Raw genomic sequence first — 19,196 nt, forward strand, 5'->3', positions numbered from 1 at the left:
GTGACATTCTTAAACAAAAAAATAATACACTAGGAAAGGAGAGCAGAATGGCTGAGAGGGCATGGCTGGCTGCAGTGCCTTATGGAGAAGATGCCATTCTCCAGTGCTGCATAACTAAATAGCTCCATTTGTGTCTGTCTGTTACTAGCACACCTTGTGACTGAAGACCACTGCATCTCAAATGAGAAAAATGAAAGAATACTGTGATGGGTGGATGTGTGTAAGGGTATCCTACTAATCAGTCAAGACTTCAACAGAAGATTCATCATCAGAGCCCACAACCTGGCCATAGTCAATAACCCTAAAAGCCAATAAGAATACAAGGAGACAAATTCATTTCTGTCATAACTGTGAATTGGCCCAAGAACTCTCTTCAAGATAAGCAAAAAAGAGACCTTCTAATTCACCTTAGTTAACTCCATCAGCTATTACTGAACAGGAGAGACCTTCTGCCACTGACAACTGCAAGATTAGAATTAGGGAAGGTGGGTTTTGTGGTTGAGACCAACGACTGGCAATAAGGTGATCAGTTCATAGCTCCACCATAAAATGTCTGACCTCAGGCAAGGCATTTAGGCCAAAAGCGTCTACTAACTGTGTGTGTCTCTACAGTTGGCTGGAGAAAATTAGGGTCTGGTCAGAGGTGTGGGAACTACAAATGCCTGAACTACATGAAATGGAAGTGTTGTAGGTGCTCGGGTCCAAGTTGTTTCAAATTAGGCAGCCAAAGCTCAAGCACCAAAGGTTACTGGACACTTTTGAAAAATGTGGGTCTTACTCTCTCTACCTTGTTATAACGTCACTTGAAATCTATGGCAACCTCACTCTGTGGCCAGATTACAATGGCAAAACAGCACTAATGATCTATGGCTTGGGTTCTCAACTCTAAGTCTAGTCAATCACAATTACTTCTCAGATCTACTCAAGAATCCTTAGTACCAAGAAGGCACCACAGGATTTAATGCAAGTTTATCTGACCTTCCTGGTGTCAAGTGAGGATGTATTGCAAGAGTCGATAAGCAAACAAAGACTGAAAAAAGAAAACCATGAGCAGGTTTCTGGTAACTACCAAGAGCTGTTGGCACCTCTTTTGAGGATGTTACAACTCACACATTGACAGCCACTGGTCTGCAGAGACCCTGTTACTATCTCAAGATGGGGAGAGTTATTAAAGCAAGATTATGAGGATTAGAATTGTTGGAAGGAGCTGTAAATTGGAGGCAGAGTAGCAAATAGCATTACATCTTATTGCTGGCAGCCAAATGCCTGCTAGAGCGAGCTAAGCCCTTTGGAGGAAGACAAAACTCTGTCTCAAAACTCTGGACTTTTGATGCATGTATATGGGCCACATTTAGCCTTAATCCACCCCGAAAATGAGGGCAATACCATTGTCAGTGTAGACCATGCTTCCACTAAAACACAGGAAATTAAAGGCAAACAAACAAGCTGAAATAACATTAAGTCTGAGACATCATCCCAAAGGAAGGAAATTGTGAGTTAAGTCACTCATAGAATCCTGCACTCTGCTGAGTCTTCTCTATGCACTGCAACACAGATGGCCTTTCAAAACATTCCACAATACTGGCCATCGTTGCAGACAGCTGTGTGGACAGCTCCCAATACTTGGTTCTCCATGTGTAATGCACCATTACAATTCATTTTTAAAGAATCCTCACAGGATACGGGAAGCCATCCAGCCTCATCGGGCTCTCAGATAAATAACCACACATGTTGCAATGCATATGCATGGCAGAAAGCAACACTGGGAATGTCCTTGCTTCGGTGGATTTATTTCTCAGCTCTAGTGTAATTTTATAACAGTGTGGGGGGAAGAGTTTCGGGGGGAGGGGCTGGGGGGGGTGTTGGGCAGGGTTATGTTCAACCTATCATGGTTACAGGGCTAGCTGCACCTCTGTCCCCTCACTGGTCTCTGAATCGCCCCCACAGGTATCAGGACTTGTGCCTTTACTTCTCCTGGGATGAAATTTTGCAGTCTTCCCACTCTTTGAGCAGTCCCTGGGCTACACTACCCTATGTATGAACTGTACTTACCCAGGAAGTCTGACTGCGGTTCTTTCCTTTGGGCTTCTGTGACCAGTGATGTACAGCGAACAGACAGCCTTCTTAAAATCTAAGTATTGTTTGTTTTAGGGGTAGGAGCAAAGCAAAGAGAGAGAAAGACTTTTGAAATAACAATCTGCAGATGTGTCTATCTTATCTAAAACTATCATCCTGTGATGGTGACCTAGGCATGCTTAGCTTCTCCAGACACACCAGAGGGTGCCTATGTCTCAGTCTGGTTCCCCCAAACAACTACCCCCATTCTCTTCAAAGAGAAGCCCTTTTAAAATCTGCCAGAGTTCTGAATTCCCAAGTTTTGGCCATTCTGATCCAAACCAGTTTTGTCTGTTGGTTGGAGAGGAGGCAAAAACATCAAAGCTAATAGCTCTGGCATTTTCCCTTACTAACTCTCACATGTTTTGCTCAGAGGTGGCTATCCTGAGCCATTCTTTTCCTTCCTGCCTTCTTTGAAGACAGTCCTCTACTGAGCTAACCCAATACATTACTGCAGCAAACATCCGAATAACCAGGACAACGTATGATATCCACACAAAAAAAGATCTCAAATCCATCATAGAATCTATATGGCCAGTTCTTCAGCTGGTATAACTTAAAATAGCTTCACTGAGGTCAGTGGATTGGGCCCATTTTTTTGTTTCCCATACTAGTTTCTCACCTGTTTATACCTCTTAGTTGTTCTGTATTTATTTTACCTCTGTGACCATCTTATTTAAAAATTCTTTATCCCAAAGTATCTTACAGTTTGTATCAAAGAGGCTATAGAGAATAATGTTCCCATCCCAAAAGGTATTGGCCACCTTCAACTCCCACTGAAGCTGGTGGGAGATGTGGGCACTCACTACTTCTGAGGCTCAGCCTCTAAAATTGTATTATACTAGATAATATGAACTCTACAACGGACTCACTCTGCTCTAATTCCAGCTGTCACACGAGACTACAAGGACATTATATGCTATTACTACAATATAGAAACATATGATGGATCAAATTCTGCTCTTGATTATACACATGTCGACCCCCGGAATTTGGTCTAATGGATTTTGCATGGGGGATAAGCGAAGGCAACATTGGGATCCTGTGAGCTTTTAACGAGATTCAGCATTGATTTATAACCAGCAGTAAAGCAGCAAAAATCAGCCTGTGAGTGACACCCCTTACATGACAGTTAAAAGCAGCAGAAGTATGCAACAATGCAAACCGTTGCTCGATATTACCAGGCTAGAAACATAATCCTTTAAACAGAATCTTCGGTGGCTTTTCCTATAGACACACAAGGAGAAGCTCTTTAACCTTCATACTCTGAAGAAAACTGAGGTGGAGGGAGGGATTTAAATATAGCTAAATACATGTGTACATAATACAAAGCATATGTGGACCAGACATGAGCAAACAACAAATCTTGATAGAAGTGTTCTTCACCCAGAGAGAGAGAGACAGCGTGCATAGATTCACACTCTATACTTAAAAACCTGGGATGCATTGACAAGTTTCACACAACAACCTCACAAATATAAGGATTTCTTTCAGGAGAAACAATATACGAAGAAAGCTTGTTATCTTTGGCAGATTAGGGGTGGGAGCACACTGTGGTTTTACTTGCATACTCCTGAATTTAAAATCTATTTGGGCAACCCCCACTGGGTTATCACAGCTTACTGATTGCTACATCCAGGTCCATAAGAGAGTAAGCTTCCAAAAATCACACTGCGTTCCCAGGAGCAGAAGTCTCCATCTTGCAAGGACAAAGTAAATTCTGACATTTTGGCAACAGCGTAGCCTTTAACTGGTCCTACTAGGCACTCCAACAAGCTGCATAGATTCTTTAGCTACAGTCTAATGGGATTCAAAGACGTGTGACAGTACATTTATATACAAAGCATCTAAATACCAACTCTTTCTGACCTTTGAAAACATCCAAGAAACCACTTCCAAACTAACCCTTAAAACCAAAACTTAAAACCAGTATAAACCAGAGGAAGGGGGTGGGGAACAGCATCAATAGAATATGGCCTTTGGAAAGTGATACTTGATCCACATAGCCAAATGATTATTGCACACATTCTTGATGCCTAAGGTGGGTGGGTGTGTTTTCAGATGCATTGGACAGACAGTCACACAAAGCAAATATACCTCTACCCTGATATAACACTGTCCTCGGGAGCCAAAAAATCTTACCGTGTTATTGGTGAAACTGCATTATATCGAACTTGCTTCGATCCACTGGAGCGTGCAGCCCTGCCCCGGCTGCAGCGCTGCTTTACCGCCTTATATCCGAATTCATATTATATCTGGTCGTGTTATATTGAGGTAGAGGTATATCTGTTTTGTTTTCCATTTCATTCACACCACAATTTAGTTGCCGAAATAAGTGACTTCATTTTCACAGATACTGAGCACCCATAGCACTCATGGAAGTCCAACAGGTCTCATAATCGCTACACACCTCAACAGCGGTGCAGAATTTTTATTTTCACTACTTCCTTTACTCATTTTGGGAAAGTGTCTGATACTCTTACTCATGCCTAATATCACCTGATTTCAATGGGACCACTTCTGAAGTATGGTGCTATTCAGCAGGAGTAAGAGTATCAGAATCTGGCCCTTAAAGAAGCTTCCAGTACAAGAAGGGGATCCATAGAAATTAGGAATAACTATGTGCTTATATTCTTACAGCTGACATTTTACTCAGTGTTGCTCCATAATTCATCAATATTACAATTTTGCAATATTGCAATACATTTGAGGATAGTGGTACAGACTAAAGTCACAGTAGTAATTTTCAGATTTCCTTTCCAATGTTTCTACTGAAGCATTTCATGATGTCATACACTTCACCTGCCAAGACTGTGAAACACACAAAAGAAGAAAATCATTTCTTCAGTATAAAGGCAATTTTGTATAATCTCAGTTTCCTGGTTCTACGTTTCAGATATGAATAATTTACAGTACTGGAAGTGAGAATGTGATCTCAGCAACTCAGCAAGAGTCAGGAACTCCTGTTTTCAAATACTAGGTCTGACACTGATAACCCTGATGACCTTGTGAATTTCAATCTGCCTCAGTTTCGCCCATCTGTGAAAGATGATAATATACTCCCATCTTCTGTCTGTCTTGTCTTTTTAAATTGTAAGCTCTTTGGGGCAGGAGCTGTGTTTGTAGTGCTTAGCACAATGGGGCCTTGATCTCAGTTGAGATCTGAGTGCCACTGCAAAATACCTAATAATGTAAGTTCCAAGTAGAATTTTTATTACATGATAACACAAAATTCCTGTGGGGCAAACGTAAAATTGGATTTTAAAAAAATTATGTGGCATTCCTCATGATGAGAGACAGTGGAGAGGTACTATATGAATGATAAAAGTCAACCCATATGTCACTATGTTAAACTAACAAAAGATTATAGAAATTAACTAAGAAACTAAAACAGACAAGTCAACTTTCACCATCCAAACTGAGTGATGTGCAAAAAGCAAACAGTGAAGAGTAGGTTTATTTTACAAAATTATTCCATTTATAACAATCTGATGTGTTTCATAACACAGAAAAGGGATTTTAGAGATACATCAAAACAGTATCAATAGACAGAAGTGAGCACATAAAACAGCAGATTCCTAACTCCAATATTCCACAAGAGTATTTAGCATGGGAAGTTAAAATGATTCTTGCTTCACTAATGGAAATTCCCATATATGTACATTGCTTCACATTTAAAAATGTTATGAACTCACATGATAGGAAAATATTCACATTCTATTGGCATCAAACAGGAAGAGACTAATCCTGTACCAATCTTGACATTATGAAAACTGCATCACCATCACACTGTTTTTATAAACTTCCATTGTTAGCCACATCATTGACACCTTTAGGGATAAACCATTCTCTTAGTGTTGCTAGTTTTACAGTACATCAGCAATGAGCTACCTCCACTCATCTGGGATTTATCTCAAGCTGCTACCAAACAATGGCCACACCTATTGTATACTCTGTCATTTCCAAAGTGGACCTGCAAAAGTGCATCTCACAACATATAACTGTACTCTGCAAAACTTGACTCCATGCGCATTTAATCAGAAAAGGCTTGATCCACTGTTCACAAAACTCAGTGAAAATACTCCCATTGACTTCAGCAGCCACTGGATTAGTCCAACAATCAGCAGCAAGGGAACTCTCAGCAGCAACAGCGAGATGTGGCTCAAAACTCAGAAGCAATAGGAATTGATGGATGAAACTAAGGACATTTGCTTTCTTTACATTTTAAGGGTATATGGCAGAGATCTGCAACCTTCTTGACAGGGTCATTATCAATGTGACCTTTGGAAAAGCTATGACTCAGTGAGATGAAGCCATTGAAAAGTACTTTAGAAGAAATGAAGGACTCTTCATGCCAAAGTGCCACAGGTCTGAGTCTGGCATTCTAAGTTCTGCTGGACATAGTCTTATGGCTGGTTCATCAGGTTCTAGCTAGCCATAATTAGCACTCTTACAAACAGTACATTCCTTACTTGCAGCTGAGTCGACCTCAGAGAAATAGGGCCTGATTCTCTGCTCATGTACACTGATATAAACTGGGAGTAACTCCACTGGTCAATAGAAATACAGTGGGGGTAAACTTGCTGTATGTGAGATGAGAAGCAGGCCCATAGTTTCTAATTTGATCCTTAGAAAATGCCTTTTGATTCCTCTCAGGGGATGTCTATACAGCAACCAGAGATGCAGCTGCAGCAGCTGTAGACATAGCTGAGCTAAGTGAGAGTCAAACATCTCAGCACCACTGGGAAGTGGCTTTTTCAAGTAAGATTTTAGCTTCAATGTCAAATTGACCTGGGAGAGCTGCCACTCATGTTTCAGCTGATTGTGATGTCACCAAACAGGATCTCCAAAGATCTTCCCAAAGTCCTCCAAAAAAACAAGAAAGAGCCAGGACCTGATACTCCCTATGTACCAAATAAGCAGAGAAAAGCTCCACAAACACAAAACGTAGCTTTAGGCTCTCTTCACATGACAAAGGAGGGTAAAGAGGGAAGAAAGGGAGGTTTTTTGATTTGTAGTTCACTTTTAATGGTAACTGGATAGAATTCTAATGAAACCGTGTTAGCAAATCCTCCTAACATGCCAGTTTCCTAATCCAAATGAGTTTCTCCTAGATTCACGGCAGATTGTAACTGGCACATCCCTGAGAAAGCCTGACCCATCCCAGTGAAAACTTCCATAGTAAGTGTACACACACTAAAACTACACAAGAAGAAGTTTTAACTTTTGACACAGCCTGAGGAAAAACAAGGGAAAATGGCCATTAAAATGGAATGGCCACAAATATATACACTCAACACTTAGATACAACCAGGATCCAACTGACCTGTTTCCTTAAGGCACTCTAGCATGGCTGGGCACTGGAAGCACTCCATCCCCCAAATTTTGGAAGCTTTTGTCACAACCTTATATACTTGCAGGAGGGCCAAACTGTGTCTTACCTTTCAACAGGTACTTAAGGGGAGGGCTCAAGAAACCTCTCTTCTTCCATGCCTTCCACACAGGAAGTAGCCCCAACAGCAGTCCCAGGGATTGTTCTTTTTTAGCACCTCCCCAGGGGCAGGGAGAGTAGGAAAGGAGGCAGGGATGTGGCCAGCTACAGTGCTGAGCTCCCACTGCACCCTCCCATAGAAGTGGAATTGAGACTGTGCTTCCCAGGAGCGAGGGGAGGCATTGTACTTCCCTGAGACACAATGAGACGATCCTGGCAATTACAGGCCAGTAAATCTAACTTCAGTACCAGGCAAATTGGTTAAAACTAGAGTAAAGAACAGAATTATTAGATACATAGATGAACATGATATCTTGGGGAAGAATCAATACGACTTTTGTAAAGGGAAGTCATGTCTCACCAATCTATTGGTGAAACGTACCGTTGTATTAGTGAGAATTAAACTTGACATATTGCAGCTTGGTTTTATTAATAAATAAATAATATTTTTCTATACTCTGTCCAATATATACAGCTCAAAACATTACATTTATATAGCTTTTACTTAGATTACATGAGTCACGTGGAGTTAAACATTTATTAAGAGCTTGACTGGAGAATGCAGTTGCGCCAGTATGTTTCATTGGAAGGTAACCTAGCAATGTACAAACAGTCCGCCATTTACAACTGTAAAAAAGGGCAAGCAAGACTGCAACCTGACATGGATCAATTTATTTTTCGAAAACGAGAACGAAAACTGGTGGAGAAGATAATGAAAGTCCTGGACCATCTACGGCTACACGAAATGAGCCAGTCAAAAACATAAAGAAAGTGGTAAGAAAATATGATAATACATACTTGAAGTTTGGATTCTCCTTTGCCAGATAGGATGAGTACCCATTATTATAATATAACAAGTGTGTTATAACATGTTATTTTATATATTTATTTACAATATTTTGATTATTTTCTAATTAGTAGAGAATAGGGTTGGGTCTTTACTTACACACCATACAAATTCAGATTTTACACCCCCAAAAAATTTAAAACACAATATAATATTCAAAGTTGGACAACTATTTTGTTTTAAAATCAAGAAATAACACGTTTTTTAACAAATTTGTTAACATTGTTGGGTTGCTTTTTGTTCAATTTTATATATTGTACATTTATACATTGTGTTTTCTCTGTTTGAACGCCACATTTTGCTCTCAACATTTTTTTAAAGTGTAATTTTACTAAAACTGTTTGGTTTCAAAGATCTTGATGCATTTCTTTGAGTGCATATTGCTAGGGATTTCTATCACTACAATTGTTTACATTACAATGGAAAGGAAACGTACATTGTTTATTTACAGTGTTATAGTTTATATGTAGGTAATAATTAAAATTAATAATTTTCCTCAAGAAGTGTTAATAGTGAGTTACAGCGCCTATTTCAGCTGCACAGATGGGCCCCCATTCAACTCCCCTGTTCCCGCCCTCTGACTGCCCCATCCCCTATCCACACTCTCACCTCCTGACCACCACCCCAAACTCCCCTGCCTTCTATCCAACCCCCCGGCTCCCTGCCCCCTTATTGCACTGCTTGGAGCACCGATGGCTGGCGGTGCTACAGCCGTGCCACCCGGCTGGAGCCAGCCACTCCACCGCGCAGCACCGAGCACCGGGTCAGGCCGGGCTCTGCAGCTGCGCTGCCCCAGGAGCTCGTACACCCGCCACCCAGAGCATTGCGCCGGCAGCGCAGTGAGCTGAGGCTACGGGGGAGGGGGAAGAGCAGGGGAGGGATTGGGGGGTCCCGCGGGCCGGATGTGGCCAGCGGGCCGTAGTTTGCCCATCTCTGTCCTAGTGGGTATCTTGTGCTCTGGATACTCCATGCCTCTAAGCACCATCTCACACCAGTGGAAGTTTTGCTATTGACTTCAGTGGGAACAGCCCTTTAAGAAGATCTACCTCATGCCTTATATCATCAGACGATCAATCTTTCTCTATGGCAATCCATATGATATAGAACTTCTTTTTCACTGCACACCCACTTCAGACCTTCTTTCTTCATTTAAAAAAAATTGACACTTTTTCCAGAGGCATTTCCAATATTAACCACACCTCACCTCTGTGCAGAGCCCCCTTTTAAGAATACCTCTCTCGTTTTTTCAGTCTCTTGTCTTATTTAGTTTTGATAATGAATCTCACCATATTGTTAGTCATCTTGTATTGTAATTGCATGGGCAGTCCCCTGGAATGCTTCTGTCACTATGGGGCCTTCACACAGCACGACTTTGTGTGACCCCTCCCGCTTATAAATTAAAAACACTTTTTAAAATATTTAACACTATATATAAATTCTGGAGGAAAAGCGGGGTTTGGGGGTGGAGGCTGACAGTTTGTGACCCGCACGTAATAACCTTGTGACCCCCTGAAGGGTCATGACCCCCAGTTTGAGAACCCCTGATATATCCTATTTAGTTATCAGATCTGAACTTCTCTCTCATTAATGTGGGGTTTTTTTAATGTCAGGTAAACATATTTAGCTGAATTGCAGGCAAGGTTTAAGGCCTAGTAAACTTTTTCTGACACATGTCTAATAACTAGGTTTAAACCTAGCACTCCCACTGACATGAGAACAGGATTGACTACATGCTGAGCAAACCATACTAGCCCAGAGACAAACTTCTAAAATGAGCTATGTTACACATTGCTGGAATACCTCTCAACTCTCAGATCCTTAAAACATGCATTTGTTGTTCATTTACCCCTAACATGTCCGTTTATAGTTCTAAGTCAGAGGTGGGCAAACTATGGCCCACGGGCCACATCCGGCCTGCGGGACCCTCCTACCCGGCCCCTGAGCTCCTGGCCCAGCAGGCTAGCCCCCGGCCCCTCCCCTGCTCTTCCCCCTCCCCCGCAGCCTCAGCTCACTGCGTCGCCGGCGCAATGCTCTGGGTGGAGGGTGTACGAGCTCCTGGGGCAGCGCAGCTGCAGAGCCCGGCCTGACCTGGTGCTCTGAGCTGCACGGTGGCGTGGCTGGCTCCAGCCGGGTGGCACGGCTGTAGCGCCACCAGCCACGGGTGCTCCATGCAGGGCAGTAAGAGGGCAGGGAGCAGGAGGGTTGGATAGAGGGCAGGGGAGTTTGGGGTGATGGTCAGGGGACAGGGGTGTGGACAGGGGTTGGAGCGGTTAAAAGGCGGGGAACAGGGGGGTTGAATGGGGGTAGGGGTCTCAGGGGCAGTCAGGAATGAGAGGAGGGGTTGGATGGGGCAGCGGGGGGCAGTCAGGGGAAGGGGTTCCAGGGGTAGTCAGGGGACAGGGAGAAGGGATGGTTGGATGGGGCGGGGGTCCCTGGGGGGCCGCCAGGGAACAGGGGGTGTTGGATGGGGCAGGAGTCCTGGGGAGTGGGGGGCATCAGGGAGCAAGAAGCAGGGATGCGGGCCAGTCCACGCCTGGCTGTTTGGGGAGGCACAGCCCTCAGGCCAAAAAGTTTGCCTGTCCCTATTCTAAGTCATGTTGCTGGTCCGTAGTTCAGAATGCAGTACTTATGCTGACATCATAGTGCACAAAACAGATATCCCATTTCCAAATAATGATACATGAGGATTAGAACCAATCATTTTTTAGTCAGTAATTTTGTGTAGAGACCTGTAGAGTATTTGAAGGTAAATAACCACTATCTCCCTGAAATGCATGTAGGGATATTTGTCCATGTTTGATTAAGTAATTTAATGCAAGCTTCCATTGGTATTAATGGGGCCTAAAAATCTAGTCTTCCTTCCTGAATCACTAATCCAAAGCTCATTGAAATCAAGAATCATTTTTCCATTGACTTCAAAAGACTTTTGGATCAGGTGCAAGCTCTAAAACAGCATTTCTTACTTTAAATCTTGGCCCCACAAAAGTTCTTACTTCTTAGAATCCTATCTACCAGCTTCTGTTGCTCCAGTCATGTATAACTAATGTCTGGTGAGTAGAAAGGATTTTTTCCCCTTCAGATACCAGTAGGCTAATTGAATTCAAGGCCAATTTCTTCCTTTCCCACAAAATATGTTTTATTACCACACTGCTCATGAGCTATGGTCCTTTTAATGTATCTTACCAGTGCTGTTGGATATATTCTGTTCAATGCCTTCCAGTACCTATTCAGCATGATCACCTTCCAAACCAGGCAATTGCCACCTCTAGGACATCTGCAAAATACTAATATTTAAGACCTAGCTAGCACTGACAAATCAGTTCTTTTTACTGAGCTATGTTATTTATTTCATTTCTTTGGATTTACACAAATATTGAAAGGCACCTATTCATATATGTTTTAAGCACGCCTAAGATCACATCACAAATATTTCAACATAACTCAAGAACATGACCTGAAGAAGAGCTCTGAGTAGTTGGAAAGCTTCTCTTTCACCAACAAAAGATGGTCCAATAAAAGCTGTTACTTCTCCCACCTTGTTTCTCTAATAACTGAAGTACAGCTGTTCAATCGGTATAATAATGGCAATAATATAATAGCAATTTGTCTCTACAAAGACTTTGGTTTTTCATTTTGGCCCCAGGACTGGATTTTTGCATAAGAATCAAGCATTTTCCCCAACAATCAAGCCTGCAGGTGGGCAAACTTCCATCAAAACCTGCAATTTTGCAACAAAACTGTGGTTTCAGTCAAAGTTTTTTCTGGCTGTTAAAACATGAGCTGTAATCCCTGCTTTGCTTTATGTGCCTTGCCCTACCCTCCCAAACACATCGTTGCTGCCTATCTACCTCCAGTGTGTTCATGGTCTTTATAGCCAAAACACACATTCCATAGTTTGGGATGCATGCGCTGCTCTCCTCCGGAGAGGCTAGTGGACATCTGCTCCTGGTTTAATGTATCAAGCCATGTGGGTAGGTTGCAGAGAAGGGGATTAGTTTTGGAGTCCTCCCCTCTTAGCATGGATGGGGTGGAGTTACCCCAAAATCTGAGCCACGCTGTCAGCTCGTTCCAATAAATCCTTTTCTCCACAGGAAGCAGTAGCTCCAGGGAAAGTTTACAGCTAAGAACACAAAGGGTAAGGCAAAGCTTTGCTCTTGTCCTGATCCCAACCAATGCAGTAGGGAAAGACCCTTGTGTCCAGTAGAACAGCTAGGGCTAGGAAAGCACAGCACAGAAAAGGTTCAGAGGGAAGCCCCTGGCTGAGCCCTCTTGCTCAGTGTATCAGGAGTCCTGAAAGGCAGGGAGCCCTCAGATGTTCAGGAAAGACAAAGACCCTTTGCCCTAGATCAGTGGTTTTCAACCTGTGGTCCCTGGATCCCCGGATCTCTGCAGACTATGGCTAAGACTTCTAAAGAGGGCTGCACCTCCATTTGAAATATTAGGGGTCTGCAAATGAAAAAAGCTTGAAAAGCACTGTCCTCGATCGCTGAAGCGCTGGAGGCAGTGGGTTACTTGTTCCCTTGCTTTCTTATCATTATGCTCCTGGCTTCTGCACTGCTCCCCCTTAACCTGCCCCCCTCTACTGACCTCTCCACTGCCCCCCCTTACCCTGCACCCCCTCCCGACCTCTGCACTGTCCCTCCTTAAGCTGCCCCCTCTACTGACCTCTGCACTGCCCCACTTAACCTGCCCCCTCTACTGACCTCTCCACTGCCCCCCCTTACCCTGCCCCCCCTCTACTGACCTCCCCCTTACCCTGCACGTCCCTCCTTAACCTGCACCCCCTCCAGACCTCTGCACTGCCCCCCTTACCCTGCCCCCCCTTACCCTGCACCCCTTCCCTTCTAGCCTCTGCGCTGCTTCCCCCTTTCCCGTGCCCGGCCCCCACCCCCCTTCGCTGCCATCGGGACCCCCCCGCCCCCCGCCCGCACTGGCCAGACAGACGCTGCCTGTTCCCGCGGGCAGCTGCCCAGAAACTTTTCTCCCCCACAGAGCAGCGCGCCCGCCGCTCGGCTCCCGCTGGCCCGGGCCAGGGCCGTCAGCTCCCCCGCCCACTGCCCCCGAGCGGGGCGCCCCGGGCTCCCCCGCCCCGCGCCTTACCAGATGGCCAGCCGGCTCTTGGGGTAGCGCAGCCGCTCGAGGCAGGCGAGGCAGTGGGGCAGCGCGTGGGCAGCGTTCCTGGCGAGGATGGCGATGAAGACGGTGGGCTTCTGCAAAGGGGACTCCGGCAAAGGGGCCGAGCCCTCCGGCGGCTCCGGGGGGAAGCCGGCCCCGCTCCTCGCCCACAGCAAGCAGCCCAGCAGGAGCCGGAGAGCGGGCGGCGCAGCCATGTTCCGCAGCGCGACGTTCGGGCAGAAGCCGCCAGCCGGCTGGGCTGAGCCTCGCCTCGCTGCTGGGGGGTGGCGGGGGACTGCTGGTCCTCGCGGCGCACACTGGTGGGCAGGCTGAACGGGATGGAGAGGGGGCTGGGGCTGGGGCTGCACACACGACACGCCCGTGTGCTCACCTCCCTCCGGTTCCAGCCGTCCCGGGTCAAGCCGCACAGCCCTCGCCTCTGAGGGGGTAAAACCCTGCTTGTTCTGGGCTGTGTCCCCTCCGCTCCCACTCAGACTCAAGAACAACCCCACAAAGCAGCTTTCCAAACGAGTCATGAATATTTACCAGCCCCCGAAATCTACTCGCCGGGCCTTACCAGGACGATCAGAACAAAATCGAATCGTTTATGAGCCAGTCCAAAAAAGAGAAAAAACCAAAGTCCCCAAAGCATCAGAATTGTACAAGCTTGTCATCAAGTGCCCGATCCCCATATTTCTTGTGCATCCAAAAGTGATGAGGACTTCAGAGAAAGTACTGGAGTACTGTATGCAGCCTTTATACTCACCCATTGTTATTTTATAATTGCACTCTGTGTTTTATAACATACGCTCCCCTTCCCTACAGTTTAAATCCCAGTGAAGTGCTTTGTAGAGTTTGGGCCTGTGGCATGGCAAGGGATAAGAGATCAGTTCAACAAAGAAAATACCAACCCAACCATGTAAACATTTAAAAGAAACGTTTTGCACTTTCATCCCAAAGAACCTACACAATTAAAACAGAGACACAGAGATTTCTTCCCCCTGGAGGAGAGTGCACAGGGAGGGCCTGCTCCGACTCCGCAGTCAGCTCCTTGTCTTCCCCCTCCAGGCCCTCAGAGACTCCTTTATGGTGCCAGTAGTCCAGCATGGAGTGCACTGGCGCATACCTTACTCTGCCGCCTCCGATATGACCGGCAACTCTTCTACCTCAATCCGAGGGGTCTCCTCCGAGACCTCTCTGAGATTGCAGTCTTTTACCAGAACGTATTCAGGACCTGGCAGCTAGTCTCAGCGACCAGATCCACAGCAGCCACCCAGGGGGAGGACTTCCTTGCGGAGCCTATGCAACACAACCTCCACCACAGTGTGCAGATAGCAGAGTCCCCCTTGGTGTGCCGGAGACTGGTCCTGGTTGGTACCACCAGGATCGGAAACCTTGGACTATGACCAGAAGGATTGGGTGGATCCCCTGACTCTCAGCTGGCACATGGGGCTCTCCACTCCTCATGTCCCCCGTCATATACTCCCCATCGTATACTCCAGGAAGTGATGGCAGCCTTACTACCCACCTCTCAGGCTTTCCTGAAGTAGGTCCTCGGGAGGGTGCTCCCTGCCCATCCCTCACCCCTGACCCTTCAAAGTTTACCTTTGGGCCCCTGCCGGGTGAGCCTCCCTACCCACCCCCTATGCACCACCTGAGCTGGCTGCGCAACATGCAGCCGGTCCACCTCTGAACCATGCCTAGGAAACAGCTATACGCACTCGTGCTCCACACCCTTCACTTCCTCACCCTTGTATCCCGTCTTGACACCAAGTGGTGAGACCTCCTACCACCCATGGAGGGTCAGGAACCCCAGTGGGCCAGTCCATATTCCACCCTGGTCCCACAGCCCACTGGGGATACTATCCGGCAGCTCCTTCATGGAGCAGTAAACAAGGGTGTGTACCTGGAGCGGTTCACCACCTTCCCCACCACTTGCCCCTTCTGTGGTGAGAGGGAGACCATGGTGCACATCTACATCGAATGTGCTATGTTGAAGCCCCTTTTCCGGCTCCTCCAGAACCTTTTCCTTAAGTTCTGGCTGCACTTTTCCCTGCACTTCCTGATCTATGCACACCCCATCCATGGCCCCACAAAGTCACAAGACCTCCACACCGATCTCCTCCTGATGCTGGCCCAGGAGGAGGAAACTGGAACTGTGGGGCCTACTTCTGATCCTCCCTTAAGTCACATCTCTGGGCTGTGTCCTCTGGCTCCCTGGATGCCTTTGAGGAGCAGTGAGCACTGTTCATGGTTCTCTGCTCTGTGTCCTCCTCTGGATCCCTGCTTTTGACACTCCTGTCCCTGTTTTTTCCCTTGTTGTCCCCCCATAATCTTTTGTTGCCTGAGACCAGTGGCTCCTCCCCTTAGGTTGGGGCTTAGATGTGGGTGGGCTTGCACCTCCCCATCCCCAGGGCTTCGGTAGGTACACAGGGTTTTCTTATTCCACTACGTACCTATGCTATCTCTGGGATAGAAGGCAGTAGCTAATTCACAGCCCACAGCCATACTTCTTAGCAATTGAGGAAAGGAAGTTATTTTCCACTTTTGTACAAAGTGTTTTACAAATAGATGCCTCAGAATAACCAGATGAAATCAGCTAATATACTGTATCTAAAACAAACTGCAAGAGGAAATTTAGATAAGCAGAATGCAGTTATCCCAGCTGGAAATTAGCTAAGACACTAAAATATTCACTGCATTTCATTAACTCACCCTCTCCAGAAATGTTCCCATGAATGGCCCTGAAAGGACCATCAATGCAACAGATTACAGTTTAACAACACCACCACACAACACCCACTGTAACAATTTATATTTTGGGATCATGATCTTAATAGGAGCATATGCCCAGATCCACAAAGATATCTAGGCTCCTAAATAGAAGCTAGGCGCCTAAACACTTTTGTGGATCTGAGAGACAAGGTGGATAAAGTAATATCTTTTTTTGGACCAACTTCTCTTGAGGAGAGAGACAAGCTTTTGAGCTTACACGGAGCTCTTCTTCAGATCAGGGAAAGATACTCAAAGTGTGACAGCTAAATACAAGATTGAACAGATAGTTTAGCGTAAGTAGTTAGCGTGTATTCTAAGGGACACTAAAGGTGAAGTGGACCATTAACACCACTGTAGTCATAGGACAAAAAGGGGGGTTACTGGGTTCCAGATTGTTGTAATAAGCCATAAATCCAGGGTCTTTATTAAGACCAATTTTAAGTCAAGTTATGAAATTAAGCTCTCAGGCTTGTCTTTTGAAAGTCCTGGGTGGCTTCCTTTGAGGATGAGGACTGACAGGTCAGTTATGGAGTGATTGCTTTGAAGGGTGTTCACCCAGAGGTGCTAGGGCGTTTTTGTCTTTTATCATTTTCCCGTGTGTGTTCATTCGAGAACATACTGTGTGAGACTGTGGATCTGGGTCCATTGTACTCACAGCTCCCACAGAAATGAACAGACACTGCAGGTACTAAGCCCTTCTCAAGATAAAGGCTTGAGCACCTGGTGCTCCCTCCTGCTCTGCTGAGGGGGGAACCTTGACTCTGCCCACTTAACACAGAGCCAGCACAGCTGAGCCAATGCAGGGTGGGCGCTATAGTCATCTGCTACTGGTCAGGGCCAGCAATAGAGATTACACTCTCCTAAGAGGAAATAGAGAGCAGGGAAGAAGAAACATAATTCCTTCCTTGGGCAGCACAGCCCCTCCCTCACACAGAGCTAAATGTAAAGGGACAACCTAGCTCTAACCTATTTCACTTAATTCACTATGGGATGTTTTCAAAAGGTTGAGCATGGCTTTAGCTACACAACACTATACAAGAAGGATGCACTCCACCTAAACCAAAGTGGAACCAGATTGCTGGCACTTAACATTAAAAAGGCTGTAGAGCAGTTTTTAAACTAAGGGCTGGGGGAAAGCCGACAGATGCAGAGGAACACATGGTTCGGACATCCCTTAGGGGAGGATCTATTAATAGAGAATCTCTATGTCCTAGTGAGGACGAGAGGATGGAAAATGATAAAATACAGGCAGGGTCTGATCAGAAACAGTCAAATAAAGAATAACAATATTAAGAGTCCCATTCAATCAGACCTTGTAATGGCAGACAGCTAAAAGGAGACAAGTTTTGAAAGTGCTTATATACCAATGCTAAAAATCTAAATAATAAAATGGGTGAACTAGAGTGCCTCATATTAAATGAGGATATTGATATAATAGGCATCACCGAACCTTGGTGGAATGAGGAAAATCAATGGGATACAGTAATACCAGGGTACAAAATATATTGGAAGGACAGAACAGGTGCTGGTGGGGGAGTGGCATTATATGTGAAAGAAAGCGTAAAATCAAATGAAGTAAAAATTGTAAATTAATCAAACTGTACCATAGAATCTCTATGGCTAGAAATTCCATGCTGTAATAATAAGAATATAGCAATGGGGATATATTACCGACCACCTGACCAGGATGGTGATAGTGACTATGAAATGTTCAGGGAGATTAGAGAGGCTATTAAAATAAAAAACTCAATAATAATAATGGGGGATTTCAATTATCCCCATATTGACTGGGTACATGTCACCTCAGGATGGGATGCAAAGATAAAGTTTCTTGACACCTTAAATGATTGCTTCTTGGAGTATCTAATCCTGGAACACACCAGAGGAGAGGCAATTCTTGATTTAGTCCTAAGTGGAGCACAGGATCTGGTCCAAGAGGTAAATATAGCTGGACTACTTGGTAATAGTGACCATAATATAATTAAATTTAATATCCCTGTGCACAGGCGACAACTCCGTGGGTGCTCTGGGGCTGGAGCACCCACGGAGAAAAATTAGTGGGTGCTCTGCACCCACTGGTAGCCAAGCTCCCCTCCCTGCCCCCCTGCCCCACCTCACCTCCGCTTCCTCCCCTGAGCGCGCCGCATCCCTGCCTCTCTGCCTACCTCCCAGCGCTTGCCGCTGCAAAACAGCTGTTTCGCAGCGTAACAAGCTCTGGGAGAGAGGTGGGAGGAGCGGGAACGCAGTGCACTCAGGGGAGGAGGCAGGGAAGAGGCGGGGCCAGGGTGGGGACTTTGGGAAAGGGGTTGGAATCAGGGCAAGTAAGGGGCGGGAGCGGGTGGGGCAAGGGTGGAGTTGAGGAGGGGCCAGGGACAGAGGGGGGTCGACCACCCACCTGCGCCAGCGTGCCAGAGGATGTTGTGAAGGCCAAGATCATAACAGGGTTCAAAAAAGAACTAGATAAATTCATGGAGAATAGCTCCATCAATGGTGATTAACCAGGATGGGCAGGAATGGTGTCCCTAGCCTCTGTTTGCTAGAAGCTGGGAATGTGCAACAGGGGATGGGTCATTTGATGATTACCTGTTCTGTTCATTCCCTCTGGGGCACCTAGCACTGGCCAATGTCAGAAGACAGCATACTGGGCTAGATGGACCTTTGGTCTGACCCAGTAGGACCATTCTTATGTTCTTAACACACTGACTTTAACAAAAGCCATGTGTGGTTTGAACACTTTTTATATTACTTGGCTTCTTCAAGTTTTGTTAATGGCATCAAAGGCCCTTTTGGAACATGAGTTACCATTCCGAATCAGACTGTCTAGCAAAGTATCCTGCCTCCAGCAGCATCTGA

At 45.6% G+C, this 19,196-nt stretch overlaps 1 protein-coding gene across 3 annotated transcripts in view; it reads right to left on the reverse strand.

The window, feature by feature from the left end:
- Positions 1-14,040, reverse strand: part of COLGALT2 (collagen beta(1-O)galactosyltransferase 2) — an 86,337-nt gene extending 72,297 nt beyond the window's left edge. Inside the window, exons 1-2 of one of the 3 annotated variants that reach the window (XM_073356652.1) lie at positions 13,554-13,636; positions 11,637-11,737 (exon numbers count right to left, since the gene is read on the reverse strand). Coding sequence is in view for 1 of the 3 variants with exons in the window: in XM_073356651.1 (XP_073212752.1) it covers positions 13,554-13,783 (230 nt within the window). In the remaining 2 variants the exon portion in view is untranslated. Of the gene's footprint in view, positions 1-11,636; positions 11,738-13,553 lie in introns of all 3 variants that reach the window. The other 2 variants (XM_073356653.1, XM_073356651.1) reach the window with 2 other exon arrangements.
- Positions 14,041-19,196: the final 5,156 nt, after the last annotated feature.

This window comes from Lepidochelys kempii, chromosome 8 (assembly GCF_965140265.1).
Source record: "Lepidochelys kempii isolate rLepKem1 chromosome 8, rLepKem1.hap2, whole genome shotgun sequence".
Classification (NCBI taxonomy): Eukaryota; Metazoa; Chordata; order Testudines; family Cheloniidae; genus Lepidochelys; species Lepidochelys kempii.